The sequence below is a fragment of the Oncorhynchus masou genome, chromosome 26 (assembly GCF_036934945.1).
Source record: "Oncorhynchus masou masou isolate Uvic2021 chromosome 26, UVic_Omas_1.1, whole genome shotgun sequence".
Classification (NCBI taxonomy): domain Eukaryota; kingdom Metazoa; phylum Chordata; class Actinopteri; order Salmoniformes; family Salmonidae; genus Oncorhynchus; species Oncorhynchus masou.
This window is the reverse complement of record NC_088237.1, coordinates 19215416-19233257: the sequence shown is the minus strand read 5'-3', so window position 1 is coordinate 19233257 and position 17842 is coordinate 19215416. Positions and strand designations below refer to the sequence as shown.

Genomic DNA, 17842 nt, shown 5'->3' with positions numbered 1-17842 from the left:
GTGTGAACGTGTCAGTGTTTTGGGAGAGGGGGAGGGGTGTATTATTACCTAATCTGGTGAGGGAGAGAAAGACAGGAGGAGGAGCAGGAGAGAAAAGAAGGATGATATGGATATTTTCATCAAACTAATCTGAGGTATTCCAAGGCTCCTGATGGAGGAATCTTACTATGTTGTTTTAGAGTCTATAAACAGTAGTCGGTGTGTGTGCGTGCGTGTGCTTTCACTTATCGGTCTTGTGTCCTCACTAACCCGGAGGACAGGGTTTTTTCCACAGTGAGGAAATCTAAAGAAAATGTAATGCCTCAACATTTGACCGCAATGACATTATTACATTAACACATCATCAAAAAAGGAGAGAGGACATCATCATATTTCTATAGATATATACAAGTAATACTGTACAGGAGCAGACATAGGAAGGAATAGAGATGAATTCAGGGCTCTGTAGGTCACAGCAGTATTACATATTGGGAGGTAATATGTGTATTGTCATATATATATAGAGATGTAGCATCTCTTGTGGAGGGGTTCCTGATAAAAACAGTCCAATCACAACAACATATACCACTGAATATATATATATATATATATATGTATATGTTGTTGTGATTGGACTGTTTTTATCAGGAACCCCTCCACAAGAGATGCTACATCTCTATATGTTATCCTGCCCAAATTTCAGAGTCAAAAATTGATCAATTAGACTGAAGCTGGATGGATTTGTGCTCATCAGACACGCAGCCACACACACACACAGACAGAGTTCACAACACGCATACACATTCGCAAACACACCTGGACTCAACCACCTGTAGTGGCATGCATGGCTTATTCAACATCATTCTGTGTGTACAAATCTGTCTCTGTTACACAGCTTGACATGCAGTTTGTTGTAACAGAACACATCGGGGAATGAGGCCTAGGTCATCCACCACAAGCCTTCCTACAGGGGTCACAAGGGGTCAAATGTGTCCTTCTGTTGTCCAGTCTTGAGGTCAACACATGATCCTATTGGCCCTTCTGCCATGGGCTAAAGTGCTAGAGAGAGGGAGTGGCTGTGTGTGTATGTGCGCTTGGAAGAGAGGGCCGAACTGTCACTCAAACAGAGGCTCATAGAGTCTGTGTATGTTCTCTCTGCCAGCCACACACTCTTATTGGCCCAGGGCAGATAGGGGTGGGCGTTTATAGTCTGTTTAGTCCCCACCTCAATAAGACAATTCCCCCTCCAGAGAAGGCAAAAACAAATTAATGGCAGTGTCTTCTTTCTCCATCTATCAGTCTGTCCAACTCCCAGTGTCCTCCAGTCTGTTTACCAGGTGCAGTCTTTCTTCATTAGTGTGAGGACCTTGCGTCCAAGGCTGGCTCTCCAGGGCTTGACGAAGCTCTTCATGTTGACGATAAGACGGTTCTGCTTCCTGTCTGCATGGCCCGCCACCAAGTACTCCCCACCTAAGTAGTCAAAGCATAAACAGAGACATCATTAGCTCAGCAGCCCTGCGTGTGTGTGTGTGCATACGTGTGTGCGTGCGTGCGTATGTAACTGCGTGTGTGCACACGTGTGCCTGTGAATGCATGTGTATATAGGTGTGTGTGTGTGAGACTGGCCTGGGTTGAGGATGGGGCAGGTGCAGCCCCGTGCGGTCCAGGACTCTGGGTAGAGTGTTACTCGTCCTCTCTGGATCTTCACCTTAGTATTCTGACTCAACACCTTCTGAACCTTCACCTCCAACTCAGCATGGGAGCCCTTATCATGGGCTGACAAGACCTTAACCTTCAACACTGAGAAAAAGAGGGAGGGGAAGAAGGGAAGAGATATAGGGGGAGAAGAGAGAGAGAGGGAGGTAGGGAGGGGAGAGATAAAGATGGAGGAGAGAGAGAGAAAACGATAGGAAAGGAGAGAGGGAGAAAGTGGGAGGGAGGAGAGGAGGGAGAAGAGAGAGAACAAGAGGGAGGGAGGGAGATATGAGACAAAGATAGGGAGAGAGAGGGAAAGCCTTTATTGTACAATAAAATACTGTTTACATAGAGTTATCAATAAACAAACAACACAATGGAAACCAAGGAAGCAAAAAAACAAATATGGTGTTATTACCACCATCTCTCTCGCTGTTGTTCATGTGTGTCTCAGTACTCACCATAGGCAAACTTCATGGTGCAGAAGAGTTTGCTGTTAGCCAGGACCTGCTCCTTACACTCACATTTCTCTGCAGGGGACACAATCATATTGACATATTACACACCAATACCCCGTCCAGATATGTGACTGACACCTGCTCTGTGTGTGTGTGTGTGTGTGTGTTATATTACACACCAATACCCCGTCCAGATATGTGACTGACACCTGCTCTGTGTGTGTGTGTGTGTGTGTGTGTGTGTGTGTGTGTGTGTGTGTGTGTGTGTGTGTGTGTGTGTGTGTGTGTGTGTGTGTGTGTGTGTGTGTGTGTGTGTGTGTGTGGACGACGTAGATAAGTGGTGACTTAGGAATGTGAGGACAGTGTGTGTGGGTATATGTGTGTGAGATCAAGGAGGAATTTGTCTCACTCAGCTGAAGGCCCTGGGAGGTCTCGGAGAGGGACATTTTGGAAACTGTCCACAGACACACAGAATCACAGATCTTTGTTCTCTGCCCTTGTAAGGATGTACAATAACTTTCACTACTTAACCATTAACAGTTGGGAACTGGGCTGTGGAGCAGACTGCATACCACACACACACACACACACACACACACACACACACACACACACACACACACACACACACACACACACACACACACACACACACACACACACACACACACACACACACACACACACACACACACACACAGTGGTGACCCCATGTCTAACCTGAGTAGTGTAGGGCAGAAAAGAGCTCATCTGCCTTGAAGATCCTCACCAGCTCACTGGAATTACCCTCCAGATTATACAGGTCTAGATCCGACCTGCACACATATACACACACACACACACACACACATTATAGACTTGCTGTTAATATAAACGTAATATTATAGATATCATATCCGATGGTGTATATGTACATGTGGATATATATACACACACACATTACCGTTCAAAAGTGTGGGGTCACTTAAAAGAAAATAACATGTTTTGTCCATTAAAATAACATCAAATTGATCAGAAATACGGTGAAAACATTGTTCATGTTGTAAATGACTACTGTAGCTGGAAACGGCAGATTTGTTATGGAATATCTACATAGGCGTACAGAGGCCCATTATCAGCAACCATCGCTCCTGTGTTCCAATGGCACGTTGTGTTAGCTAATCCAAGTTTATCATTTTAAAAGGCTAATTGAACATTAGAAAACCTGTTTGCAATTATGTTAGCACAGCCGAAAGCTGTTGTTCTGATTAAAGAAGCAATACAACTGTCCTTCTTTAGACTAGTTGAGTATCTGGAGCATCAGCATTTGTTGGTTCGATTAAAGGCTCAAAATGGCCAGAAACAAATACCTTTCTCCTGAAACTCGTCAGTCTATTCTTGTTCTGAGAAATGAAGGCTATTCCATGCCAGAAATTGCCAAGAAACGTAAGATCTCATACAATGCTGTGTACTACTCCCTTTACAGAACAGCGCAAACTGGCTCTAACCAGAATAGAAAGAGGAGTGGGAGGCCCCAGTGCCCAACTGAGCAAGAGGACAAGTACATGGAGTGTCTAGTTGGAGAAACAGACGCCTCACAAGTCCTCACCTCGCAGCTTCATTAAATAGGACCCACAAAACACCAGTCTCAACGTCAACAGTGAAGAGGCGACTCCGGGATGCTGGCCTTCTAGACAGAGTTCCTCTGTCCAGTGTCTGTGTTCTTCTGCTCATCTTAATCTTTTATTTTTATTGGCCAGTCTGTTGACGTTGAGACTGGTATACAGTTGAAGTCGGAAGTTTACATACACTTAGGTTGAGGTCATTAAAACTTGTTTTTCAACCACTCCACAAATTTCTTGTGAACAAGCTATAGTTTTAGCAAGTCGGTTAGAACATCTACTTTGTGCATGACACAAGTAATTTTTACAACAATTGTTTACAGACATATTATTTCACTTATAATTCACTGTATCACAATTCCAGGAGGTCAGAAGTTTACATACACTAAATTGACTGTACCTTTAAACAGCTTGGAAAATTCCAGAAAATGATGTCATAGCTTTAGAAGCTTCTGATAGGCTAATTGACATAATTTGAGTCAATTGGAGACATACCTGTGGATGTATTTCAAGGCCTACCTTCAAACTCAGTGCCTCTTTGCTTGACATCATGGGAAAATCAAAAGAAATCAGCCAAGACCTCCAAAATTGTAGATCTCCACAAGTCTGGTTCATCCTTGGGAGCAATTTCCAAACGCCCAAAGGTACCACGTTCATCTGTACAAACAATAGTACGCAGGTATAAAACCATGGGACCATGCAGCTGTCATACCACTCAGGAAGGAGATTCGTTCTGTCTCCTAGAGATGAACGTACTCTGGAGCGAAAAGTTCAAATCAATCCCAGAACAACAGCAAAGGAACTTGTGAAGATGCTGGAGGAAACCGGTACAAAAGTATTTATATCCACAGTAAAACAAGTCCTATATCGACATAACCCGAAAGGCCGCTCAGCCAGGGAAGAAGCCACTGCCTCAAAACCGCCATAAAAATGCCAGACTATGGTTTGCAACTGCACACGGGGACAAAGATCGTCATTTTTTGAGAAATGTCCTCTGGTCTGATGAAACATGAATAGAACTGTTTGGCCATAATGACCATCATTATGTTTGGAGGGAAAAGGGGGAGGCTTGCAAGCCGTAGAACACCTTCCCAACCATGAAGCACGGTGGTGGCAGCATCATGTTGTGGAGGTGGCAGCATCATGCTGTGGGGGTGCTTTGCTTCAGGAAGGACTGGTGCACTACACAAAATAGATGGCATCATGAGGAAGGAACTTCATGTGTATATATATAAGCAACATCTCAAGACATCAGTCAGGAAGGTAAAGCTTGTTTGCAAATGGGTCTTCCAAATGGACAATGACCCCAAGCATACTTCCAAAGTTCTAACAAAATAGCTAAAGGACAACAGAGTCAAGGTATTGGAGTGGCCATCACAAAGCCCTGACCTCAATCCCATTGAAAATTTGTGGGCAGAACTGAAAAAGTGTGTGCGAGCAAGGAGGCCTATAAGCCTGACTCAGTTACACCAGGTCTTTCAGGAGGAATGGGCCAAAATTCACCCAACTTATTGTGGGAAGCTTGTGGAAGGCTACCCGAAACGTTAGACCCTAGTTAAACAATTTAAAGGCAATGCTAAGTAATACTAATTGAGTGTATGTAAACTTCTGACCCACTGGGAATGTGATGAAAGAAATAAAAGCTGAAATAAATCATTCTCTCTACTATGATTCTGACTTTTCACATTCTTAAAATAAAGTGGTGATCCTAACTGACCTAAGACAGGGAATCTTTACTAGGATTAAATGTCAGGAATTTTGAAAAACTGAGTTTAAATGTATTTGGCTGAGGTGTATGTAAACTTCTCAATTCAACTGTATATATGACTCACCCAGACATGCAGTATCCTGTGAAGGGGTCGCAGTCTCCCGCACAGTCGCACAGACGGCAGCCGTAGTCATGGAAACCCCAGTATCCCACCTTGCACCTGTCGCAGTGGGAGCCCCCCACGCCGGGCTTGCAGACACAGTCTCCGTTGGTAGGGTCACAGAGAGACCCCCCGCCCAGGTGGAATGGTATTGAACCCAGGCGGTGGCAGCCACATGCTGGGGGGAAGAGAGGGAGGAGAAAGTGAGGAGACATGGCACATCACATATACAACAATAACTCCACCACAGCTAATCAAATACATCGGCACTCAACCCAATGTTATCTACTCACAAATAAACCACAGACATTCATTTGGATCTAGTTGCACCTTACCACAGCGAATCAAATCCACCCACACTCAATCACAGGCAATTAAATTCACCACACTCAACCACAGCCAATCAAATCCACTCAAAGTAAACCACTGCACACATTCAGATTGAGAACCCTAATGCTGGCAACATTTCCAGTTGAGTATGTTTTGTTTTTCTACCTATGGCTTTATTAGGCACGTATTAGTCATGTAGAGTTCCCTTTGTGTAACTGTCACACAGATAGACACACTCCAGAGCGTGCCACCTCATAATAGCCCAGCCTGGAGGAGGAAGTGATAAGACTGGGAGAGGGAGAGAGACCACTTCCCAAAGGACTCTGGACTGACTGGAACAGTCCAAGGTTTTCCTGGACCACGAAGCACAATGGTCTCTCTGTCATCCTCTTATCAGATCGCCATCACACACACAAGGACACATGCACGCGGCTACCACAGGCGCATGCACCCAAGCACACGCGCGGGAATGCACAGTCGCGCGCACACTCGCACACATCTTTCTCAAATACCTTCCACAGTTCTCTCTCCTGTCTCTCTCCCTTCTCTCTGCTGAGTGTTCTTTTAACAGCCTGCAGCAATATAAGATAGAGGGACAAGCACAGTCAGTGCTATGTTCTGCCCACTCAACAACCACCACACGCACGCACGCACACACACACACACACACACACACACACACACACACACACACACACACACACACACACACACACACACACACACACACACACACACACACACACACACACACACACACACACAATCACCCCCCCTATAAAACACACAACTTGCAAAGGCTCAAAACACACACACACCACATAAAATGTACACATAAATTCACATACACATTCTCGCTGTCCTCATAGTATGTGAATTACAAGAAAACTTTGCAGGGGGTGAGAGTAACAGCCAAAGTAGTCACCATAACTCTGTACTCATCAGAGCGAGGGATACAAAGGGGGGGGACTAGAGAGACAAGAGGAGGGAAGGAGAGGAGGAGGGGTGGTTTAATGATGCTTGACCCCCCCCCATCCTACCCCACTGGCAGTAAATTACTATATAACCAAAGCCAAACCCCCTGTGTCTCTCCCCCGTTCCCCTGTCTGGGTGCAGGGAGATGATGTCACAAGGCTCTACTGTCTGAGACCCAGACAAGGCTGTACGTTTATCACTTATTGCCGTGGGCAATATATATAAGATAAGATGCATCTGTTGTTTCATTCATTTTGTATCTTTCATTATCAACAGACCTTGTAAAGACCCATGCAGACCACGCACGCACGCACACACACACACACACACACACACACACACACACACACACTCACTCACTCACTCACGGACACACGCACGCACACACACACACACACACACACACACACACTCACTCACTCACGGATACACGCATGCACGCACAGACACACACACACTCACTCACTCACTCACTCACGGACACACGCATGCACACACACTCACTCACTCACGGATACACGCATGCCCGCACACACACACACTCACTCACTCACGGACACACGCATGCACGCACAGACACACACACACACTCACTCACGGACACACGCATGCACGCACAGACACACACACACACACACACTCACTCACTCACGGACACACGCATGCACGCACAGACACACACACACGCACACTCACTCACTCACGGACACACGCATGCACGCACAGACACACACACACACTCACTCACGGACACACGCATGCACGCACAGACACACACACACTCACTCACGGACACACGCATGCACGCACAGACACACACACACTCACTCACTCACAGACACACTCATGCACGCACAGACACACACACACACTCACCCACTCACGGACACACGCATGCACGCACAGACACACACACTCACTCACGGACACACGCATGCACGCACAGACACACACACACACACTCACTCACGGACACACGCATGCACGCACAGACACACACACTCACTCACTCACGGACACACGCATGCACGCACAGACACACACACACACACTCACTCACTCACGGACACACGCATGCACGCACAGACACACACACACACACCCACTCACGGACACACGCATGCACGCACAGACACACACACACACATACACACTCACTCACTCACGGACACACGCATGCACGCACAGACACACACACACACACACACTCACTCACTCACGGATACACGCATGCACGCACAGACACACACACACACACACACGGACACACACACGCATGCACGCACAGACACACACACATACACACACACACTCACTCACTCACGGACACACGCATGCACGCACAGACACACACACACACACTCACTCACGGACACACGCATGCACGCACAGACACACACACACACACACTCACTCACTCACGGACACACGCATGCACGCACAGACACACACACACACACACACTCACTCACTCACTCACGGATACACGCATGCACGCACAGACACACACACACACACACTCACTCACTCACAGACACACGCATGCACGCACAGACACACACACACACACACACACACTCACTCACTCACTCACGGACACACGCATGCACGCACAGACACACACACACACACACACACACACTCACTCACTCACGGACACACGCATGCACGCACAGACACACACACACACACACACACACACACACACACACACACACACTCATAAAGACAGGGGAATCATTACACTGACATCTAAATCCCCAAGGCATATGTAAGGCAGCTAGGAGAGACAGTCTTTCTCTTCAGGGTTCTCCCGATTAACGATAATAAACTTGAACTTCAAATAATTTATCTTCCTGAAAATCATCTATTGAGGCCCTGTTGAGACTGTAGTGTTCAGTCGCCTCAAGTTAATCATTACAGGAGAACAATACCAGCCCAGAAGCAGCAAAGCCATCGACACACACACACACACACACACACACACACACACACACACACACACACACACACACACACACACACACATACACACACACACACACACGCAGGTGCACACACACACACTTTCCCTCTCTCTCATTGTAAGTCGCTCTGGATAAGAGCGTCTGCTAAATGACTTAAATGTAATGTAATGTATAATAGGATCATGTTGTATAATAGAACATTGTTAATACAGTAGTTGTATAATAATTGGAGTTTAGAGATGAGAATGTGTGGAGAGGTGTGTGTGTGTTGACGCAGTGAGCTCTCACAATGAGAACATTATGGGTCTGTAGTGATATGTGACAGAGCAGCTGCCCGAACACACCCACTTCAAACAAACAAAAATGTATCTCTCACACACACTCATTGTTACTGTGTGTGTGTGAGCTTGCGGCTCGATTGTGTGTTTTCTTTAAAGAGCTCCGCCATGCCTGGAATTGGAAATATGTTCCTAGAGACGGAGGGAAATTCCTCAGTTGTCAGATTTCAACCTCACTCTGACACTGGGGTTCCCCTCCTAAACGTGTCCTGTCTACAAACATTCCCCAAATATGTGTTCCACTCTCACTTGTTGACAATGTGAAAATACCAATATGCTACAGACTTCCCTGAAGGCAAACTCAAACACATGCACACAAGCATGCAGTGACGCACACACACGCACACACACCAGCCAGCGTCTCCCCAGCCTTCTGCATAACTGTAGGACTGAGCTCACTGGGTCAAATCAGACAGATAATCTGAGAATGTAACCACTGTGGTGTTTATGGATGGGTATCTAGTGTTTACTTAAGTCCCATCACAGAGCACAAACAACACACACACACAAGGCCCTTGGGTTAGATGCGGAAGACATATTTCAGTTGAATGCATTCAGTTGTACAACTGACTAGGTCTTCACTTTTCCTTTTCCTTACATGAGCCGCCACTGTGTTGATTAGTGATGACGAACCACTCCAGTGACTCACAGGTGAACGCAAACAGCACACACTGACACTCAGACACACACACACACACCCACACAAAGAACCAGGTGCCCATCAGCAGCGACGTTATCCAGCACGTCTCGGCTTGCGATCTCAGCAATCAGCATTCCGGGCAGGAATGAGTTGGCTCTGCCAGTAAGGGTGTGTGTATAGGTGTGTATGCGTCTCATGTTTTCTGGATTCCTACGGTGTGTGTTTATGTGTGTGTTTATGTGTGTGAGTGTTTGTGTGATTGAGTCAGTGAGTGAGTGATAGAGCAAGCCAGTGAATGTGAGTCAGACATGGGTTCAAATACTACTTGAAATCTTTGAAGTACATTGAGCTTTTGCTTTAGCCATCTGGAGTGCGTGTGTGAGAGTTTGTCTTACGTTTACAGGAGTCCTGGGCCGTGTGCGGCCTCTGGGGGTCTCTGTAGAAGCCAGTCTTACAGCTCTGACAGTTGCGTCCCTCTGTGCTGTGTAGACACTCACACACACCTCCACTGCGCTGGCCGGACTCCCGCCACACCGACCAATCAAAACTGCAGCTCTGGGCATGCCCGTTACACTTACACTCTATAGGGAGACAGGGCGGGACATCAGAATCACAGATATCTGTCAATCTTCTCTAAACAGGCACTGATTGGTCATTATGATCAATGATGGCTGTAAGTAGGGTCGTGAGTTTTTCCTGACCAGATGCTATCCTCAGATAAAACTCCTGGCCCTAGCGTATAGTGAATAGCAGTAGTGTCACTCACTCCTGCACTCGTGTGGAGCCCCTGTGAGTCCGTCCGCAGGTTGCCAGGGTCGGTCATTGTAGAGCGGAGCACAGCGCTCACAGTGAACACCTGCAGTGTTGTGACTACACACACACTTCCCATGAACCTGAGAGAGAGGAAGAGGAGAGGGAGAGGAGAGAGGAGAGGAAGGGGGGGCAAAGAGGTCAGTGTAAGGGAGAGAGCAGTTCCCACGTGAGAGCAGCAGCACCCCAAGTCTAACCCCTGGGGGTCGGGGGGGCTCCCCTGCCTGTTCTCTTTCAGGTCCTGTCCTGTAATTGCTGAATGGAGACTGATTGTTTGGCTTCATCGCTGGAAATGAACATTGGCCTCATGACGAAAGGGGCCTGAAAAGGACCGTGTCTGAGTGTGTGTGTGTGTGTGTGTGTGTCTGCGGCAATATGCAGCGCTGAGAGCACAATAACAGTCTCCTTGTCATTCCTGTGAGTGGTTAATGATGTGATCTAGGTGGGAGGTTGACATGGCATCTGAGGTAGCTATTTATCTGTTTGGGTTACAGTGCCTCTGTGTGGGGAACAGAGACACAGAGAGAGGCCTGAACACACACACGCACACATTCAAGCACACTGACGCATGCGCACACACACACACTGAACACAAACGCTCAACAACACTCCAACACCTGTGGTAGTTTCAGTTTCCCACGGTGTATGGCTATAGAGGCTGCTGCCCTCTACCACAAAATGCCCTCTCCCCTATGCTGCACAGACGCTCACACAGAGGGTTAAACACAGGCATGGGAGAGACCTGTAGCTACTGGAACTGGGACATATCCCAGGCCCTTTCACTAACCCCAGATCGAACCCTAACCTTATCTCAAACTCAAACCCAGCCACTGTGCCAGCCCAAGACATAACCCCAACCATATTCCATCAACCAGGAGAATGGAGGAAGATAAGGACAGGTAGGTAAGACAGTGTGAGAAATGGATGTGGTAGGTCTGGAATGCACAAACAAAGGGAAAAGGAGTGAAAGAACTCTGTGTACATAACTACATCAATGAGAATGAAATCATCTGTAACCAGGATTGATTGTGGAAAAGGGGGACGGAGGCAAGTAGAGAGAAGAAGAGAGGGGAGGAGAGGAGAAAGAGGGGGGAAGGAGAGAAGAGAGAGACATTGGCCAAGCTCCAGACAGCTGGTGTTCCAAACAATTTCACATGTTTACCTGCGGGATATGGGACAATTAGCGCATACACAAACACCAATACACACACGCACAAATACAAATCCAAGCAGCCAGGCTCCCAAGCACAGACACAAATAAAATGCACATACATATACAAATGCACACACACTAATGCCTGCACCCCCCACCCCCATCTCCAATAGCTTGTGCGTGTTCCGTGTGTGTGTGTGTGTGTGTGTGTGTGTGTGTGTGTGTGTGTATTCATCCAAACAACATGATAAGTGTGTGTTAATCCGATCATCAGCGTGTGTGTGTACTCAGGCAAACACCTGTATAGCACAATACTCTCCATGAGGTGCAGTCTTTAAATTCCAACACCTCTGCAGAAACTCATTCTCAGACTCCAGTTACTGTGCAAGTCTCTATAACCCTGAGATACTCATACTGCCTCTCCGCTTGCTATGCGAATTGCTGCTAACTCTCCAGTAGCTGAGCATGGGCCAGGAGGGTTGGATGTGGGTCAAAAACTGGCTCTGTGGTCAACTCAGAATAGCTCACACAGACCATGATCACCCTCCCATGTGGTCTGGACCTGTGAGCCCTGCAACACAACAACAAAACACTGTTTCTCCCCAAAAACACTTTGGACTGCACTAAACTTTCTGGGCACTAATAGCCCTCAATATCAAGGTCACTGATTACTGGGTTTACTCTACTCACACAAACACACACACACACACACACACACACACACACACACACACACACACACACACACACACACACACACACACACACACACACACACACACAGCTTAGTCTTAGTGAATCTTTGAGAAGCCCCTCATCATGACATATTTAGGGGGCGGGGTTGGCTGTGGGTGTGGTCGGCCCGGTCTACCCCGCCCACCACACGGTTTCATTTGCTGAGGCCTTCCAGACAAGAGATGCGCAGAGCTGGGTTCGTGTAACTCAATGGGTTCACCTGGGCAGGTTCAGTAAAAAAAAAACGTTTTGGAACGTTGCAGACTCAAATGCCATGAATAGAACTGACACGATTTCTTAAATCAGAGAGGCATGATTGTTCTACATAATACATTTATATCTGAACGTTGGCCAACGTTGTGTCAGTTCTCCTGTTGAATGCTGCCCTGGTACATGCTTGTCCCTACCTATATGAAGCTAGCCACATTAACAATTAGCCACAAAAGTGGAATTGCGGTTCAGAATAAAAGTCCCTCATTGACAAGCCTCTTCCCCCTCAGGAGGCTAAAAAGATTTGTCATGGGTCCTCAGATCCTCAAAAAGTTCTACAGCTTCACCATTGAGTACATCTTGACTGGCTGCATCACCACTTGGTATGACAACTGCTTGGTATCCAACCGCAAGGCGCTACAGAGGGTAGTGCCCACAGCCAAGTAGTACATCACTGGGCCCGAGCTCCCTGCCATCTAGGACCTCTATACCAGGCGGTGTCAGAGGAAGGCCCTAAAAATGGTCAAAGACTCCAGCCACCCAAGTCATAGACTGTTCTCTCTGATACCACGTGGCAAGTGGAACCAATGCACCAAGTCTAACCCCAAGCCATAAGATTGCTAAATTGTTAGTTAAATAGTTAACCAAATAGCTACCCAGACTATCTGCATTGACCCTTTTTGACTCATCACATACGCTGCTGCTACTGTTTACTATCTGTCACTCTATTCCTAGTTATATGTACATATCTACCTCAATTACCTCGTACCCCTGCACATCAACTCGGCTAAATACATTGGGTACCAGTACCAAGTTATCGTTACCAATTGTGTATCTATTACTACTTTTATTATTGTGTTTTATGTTTTCTATTATTTCCCTATTTTCTTTCTCTCTGCATTGTTGGGAAAGGCCTGTCAGTAAACATTTCACTGTTAGGCCACACCTGTTTTTTACAACAACAACAAAAATGAAATCCTACTGTGGATGTATTAGACTGCATAATTGCTTTGGGGGCATACTTACAGTGCCTTGCGAAAGTATTCGGCCCCCTTGAACTTTGCAACCTTTTGCCACATTTCAGGCTTCAAACATAAAGATATAAAACTGTATTTTTTTGTGAAGAATCAACAACAAGTGGGACACAATCATGAAGTGGAACGACATTTATTGGATATTTCAAACTGTTTTAACAAATCAAAAACTGAAAAATTGGGCGTGCAAAATTATTCAGCCCCTTTACTTTCAGTGCAGCAAACTCTCTCCAGAAGTTCAGTGAGGATCTCTGAATGATCCAATGTTGACCTAAATTAAATGACTAATGATGATAAATACAATCCACCTGTGTGTAATCAAGTCTCCGTATAAATGCATCTGCACTGTGATAGTCTCAGAGGTCCGTTAAAAGCGCAGAGAGCATCATGAAGAACAAGGAACACACCAGGCAGGTCCGAGATACTGTTGTGAAGAAGTTTAAAGCCGGATTTGGATACAAAAAGATTTCCCAAGCTTTAAACATCCCAAGGAGCACTGTGCAAGCGATAATATTGAAAAGGAAGGAGTATCAGACCACTGCAAATCTACCAAGACCTGGCCGTCCCTCTAAACTTTCAGCTCATACAAGGAGAAGACTGATCAGAGATGCAGCCAAGAGGCCCATGATCACTCTGGATGAACTGCAGAGATCTACAGCTGAGGTGGGAGATTATGTCCATAGGACAACAATCAGTCGTATATTGCACAAATCTGGCCTTTATGGAAGAGTGGCAAGAAGAAAGCCATTTCTTAAAGATATCCATAAAAAGTGTTGTTTAAAGTTTGCCACAAGCCACCTGGGAGACACACCAAACATGTGGAACAAGGTGCTCTGGTCAGATGAAACCAAAATTGAACTTTTTGGCAACAATGCAAAACGTTATGTTTGGCGTAAAAGCAACACGGCTCATCACCCTGAACCTACCATCCCCACTGTCAAACATGGTGGTGGCAGCATCATGGTTTGGGCCTGCTTTTCTTCAGCAGGGACAGGGAAGATGGTTAAAATAATGGGAAGATGGATGGAGCCAAATACAGGACCATTCTGGAAGAAAACCTGATGGAGTCTGCAAAAGACCTGGGCCTGGGACGGAGATTTGTCTTCCAACAAGACAGTGATCCAAAACATAAAGCAAAATCTACAATGGAATGGTTCAAAAATAAACATATCCAGTTGTTAGAATGGCCAAGTCAAAGTCCAGACCTGAATCCAATCGAGAATCTGTGGAAAGAACTGAAAACTGCTGTTCACAAATGCTCTCCATCCAACCTCACTGAGCTCGAGCCGTTTTGCAAGGAGGAATGGGAAAAAATGTCAGTCTCTCGATGTGCAAAACTGATAGAGACATACCCCAAGCGACTTACAGCTGTAATCGCAGCAAAAGGTGGCGCTACAAAGTATTAACTTAAGGGGGCTGATTAATTTTGCACGCCCAATTTTTCAGTTTTTGATTTGTTAAAAAAGTTTGAAATATCCAATAAATGTCGTTCCACTTCATGATTGTGTCCCACTTGTTGTTGATTCTTCACAAAAAAATACAGTTTTATATCTTTATGTTTGAAGCTTGAAATGTGGCAAAAGGTCGCAAAGTTCAAGGGGGCCGAAAACTTTCGCAAGGCACTGTATATGCATTGTACGGCCTTACCCATGGATTGTGCCCCCAGGAAATAGGGTATCAGCCTACATACACAGTCACACCCAAAGAAAACAATTCTCAAGAGTTTACACAAATATTAGCATCTTAGCTCTCATTGCAAGACTTTGACTGTGGGAAATCCCTTTCCCAGTCAGTCTATTCTGCATATTGAACATTCAAATTGCACTGAACAGCCCAACCTATGTGACACCCACAGAACATAACTATGTAGAGTTTAAACACATATTAGTGTATTAGCTCTATTGTAGAACTCAGAAACAACTGTGAAACGAGCCACATTAGCTCACGAGTCCACCTATTGTGTATTGAAAATTCAGATCTAATATGGCTCATTTCACAGTGGTTTCAGAGTCCTGCAAAAGAGCTAAGATGATAATATTTGTGTAAACTCTACATAGTTATGTTCTTTGGGTTTCACTAAGTAGGCTGATACCCATGGATTGTGCACCCATGAAATGGGGTAAGGCTGTACAGTGCATACTGTATGCCCCAAAGCAATTATGCAGTCTAATACATCCACAGTGGGCTTTCAACCGTGTTTAATGTTTATTGTCAAACTAATGAATTATTGTATTTCATATTAAATTATCTAACAACATTCCAACCTAATTAGCATTATCTAGTCCAAATATAGCATGATTCCACTATTTGTATTAGTTTGCATCACTTTCAATTAGGGATTTTTATTTTGAAGGCAAACCAAAAATTACACTACACCACACACAAAGGACAGGCACCGGTGACAATAGCAATGGAGTAAACTAATATTTTCGATGTGTGAAAACACCTACTCATTCAACACCTACTCATTCAAAGGTATTTCTACATTGTAAAATAATAGTGAAGACATCAAATCTTTGAAATTACACATATGGAATCATGTATTAAGCAAAACAAAGTGTTAAACAATTCAAAATATATGTTATATTTGAGATTCTTCAAAGTAAACCAGCCTTTGCCTTGATGACAGCATTGCACACTCTTGGTATTCTCTCAACCAGCTTCACCTGGAATGCTTTTCCAACAGTCTTGAAGGAGTTCCCACACATGCTGAGCATTTGTTGGCTGCTTTTCCTTCACTCTGCGGTCCAACTCATCCCAAACCATCTCAATTGGGTTGAGGTCGGGTGATTGTGGAGGCCAGGTCATCTGATGCAGCACTCCATCACTCTCCTTCTTGGTCAAATAGCCCTTACACAGCTTGGAGGTGTGTTGGGTCATAAGTCCTGTTGAAAAACAAATGATAGTCCCACTAAGCGCAAACCAGATGTGATGGCTTATCGCTACAGAATGCTGTGGTAGCCATGTTAGTTAAATGTGCATTGAATTCTAAATAAATCACAGACAGTGTCACCAGCAAAGCACCCCCACACCTCCTCCTCCATGCTTCACGGTGGGAACCACACATGCGGAGATCATCTGTTCACCTACTCTGCGTCTCACAGTTAATTAGTTAACTCTTAGTTAACTTATCCTCTGCAGCAGAGGTAACTCCGGGTCTTCCGTTCCTGTGGCGGTCCTCAATGGGGGACAGTTTCCCCATAGCACTTGATGGTTTTTGCGACTGCACTTGAAGAAACTTTAAAAGTTCTTGACATTTTCTGGATTGACTAACCTTCATTTCTTAAAGTAATGATGGACTGTTGTTTCTCTTTGCTGTTTTGAGCTGTGCTTGCCATAATATGGACTTGGTTTTTTCCCAAATCGGGCTATCTTCTGTATACCACCCTATGTCACAACACAACTGATTGGCTCATATATATTATTAAGAAGGACATCAATTTGTAACTGTTATCGAGGCACACCTGTTAATTGAAATGCATTCCAGGTGACTACCTCATGAAGCTGGTTGAGAGAATCAAATCAAACTTTATTTGTCACATGCTCCGAATACAACAAGTGTAGACTACCGTGAAATGCTTACTTACAAGCCCTTAACCAACAGTGCAGTTCAAAAAGAGTTAAGAATATATTTACCAAGTAGACTAAAATAAAAAGCAACACAATAAGAATAACAATAACGAGGGTATATACAGGGGGCGCCGGTACCAAGTCAGTGTGCGGGGGTACAGGTTAATTGAGGTAATTTGTGCATGTCGGTGTGATTGAAGTGACTATGCATAGATAATAAACAGCGAGTAGCAGCAGTGTACAAAAGGGAAGGGTGGGGGTCAACGTAAATTGTCTGTTGGCCATTTTATTAATTGTTCAGCAGTCTTATGGCTTGGGGGTAGAAGCTGTTAAGGAGCCTTTTGGTCCTAGGCTTGGCGCTCCGGTACCACTTGCCGTGAATAGCAGAGAAAACAGTCTATAACTGGAGTCTCTGACAACTTTATGGGCTTTCCTCTGACACCGCCTTCCTGGATGGCAGGAAGCTTGGCCCTAGTGAT

The 17842-nt window shown here is 45.4% G+C and overlaps 1 protein-coding gene across 1 annotated transcript in view; it reads right to left on the bottom strand.

The window, feature by feature from the left end:
- Nucleotides 1–617: 617 nt before the first annotated feature.
- LOC135514973 (netrin-4-like) overlaps nt 618–17842 on the bottom strand; it is a 41028-nt gene continuing 23803 nt past the window's right edge. Inside the window, exons 4-10 of the mRNA XM_064938739.1 lie at nt 10618–10744; nt 10247–10432; nt 5566–5779; nt 2853–2947; nt 2136–2204; nt 1606–1779; nt 618–1449 (exon numbers count right to left, since the gene is read on the bottom strand). Of these exons, the coding sequence (XP_064794811.1) occupies nt 1310–1449; nt 1606–1779; nt 2136–2204; nt 2853–2947; nt 5566–5779; nt 10247–10432; nt 10618–10744 (1005 nt within the window). The 3' untranslated portion in view covers nt 618–1309. The remainder of the gene's footprint in view (nt 1450–1605; nt 1780–2135; nt 2205–2852; nt 2948–5565; nt 5780–10246; nt 10433–10617; nt 10745–17842) is intronic.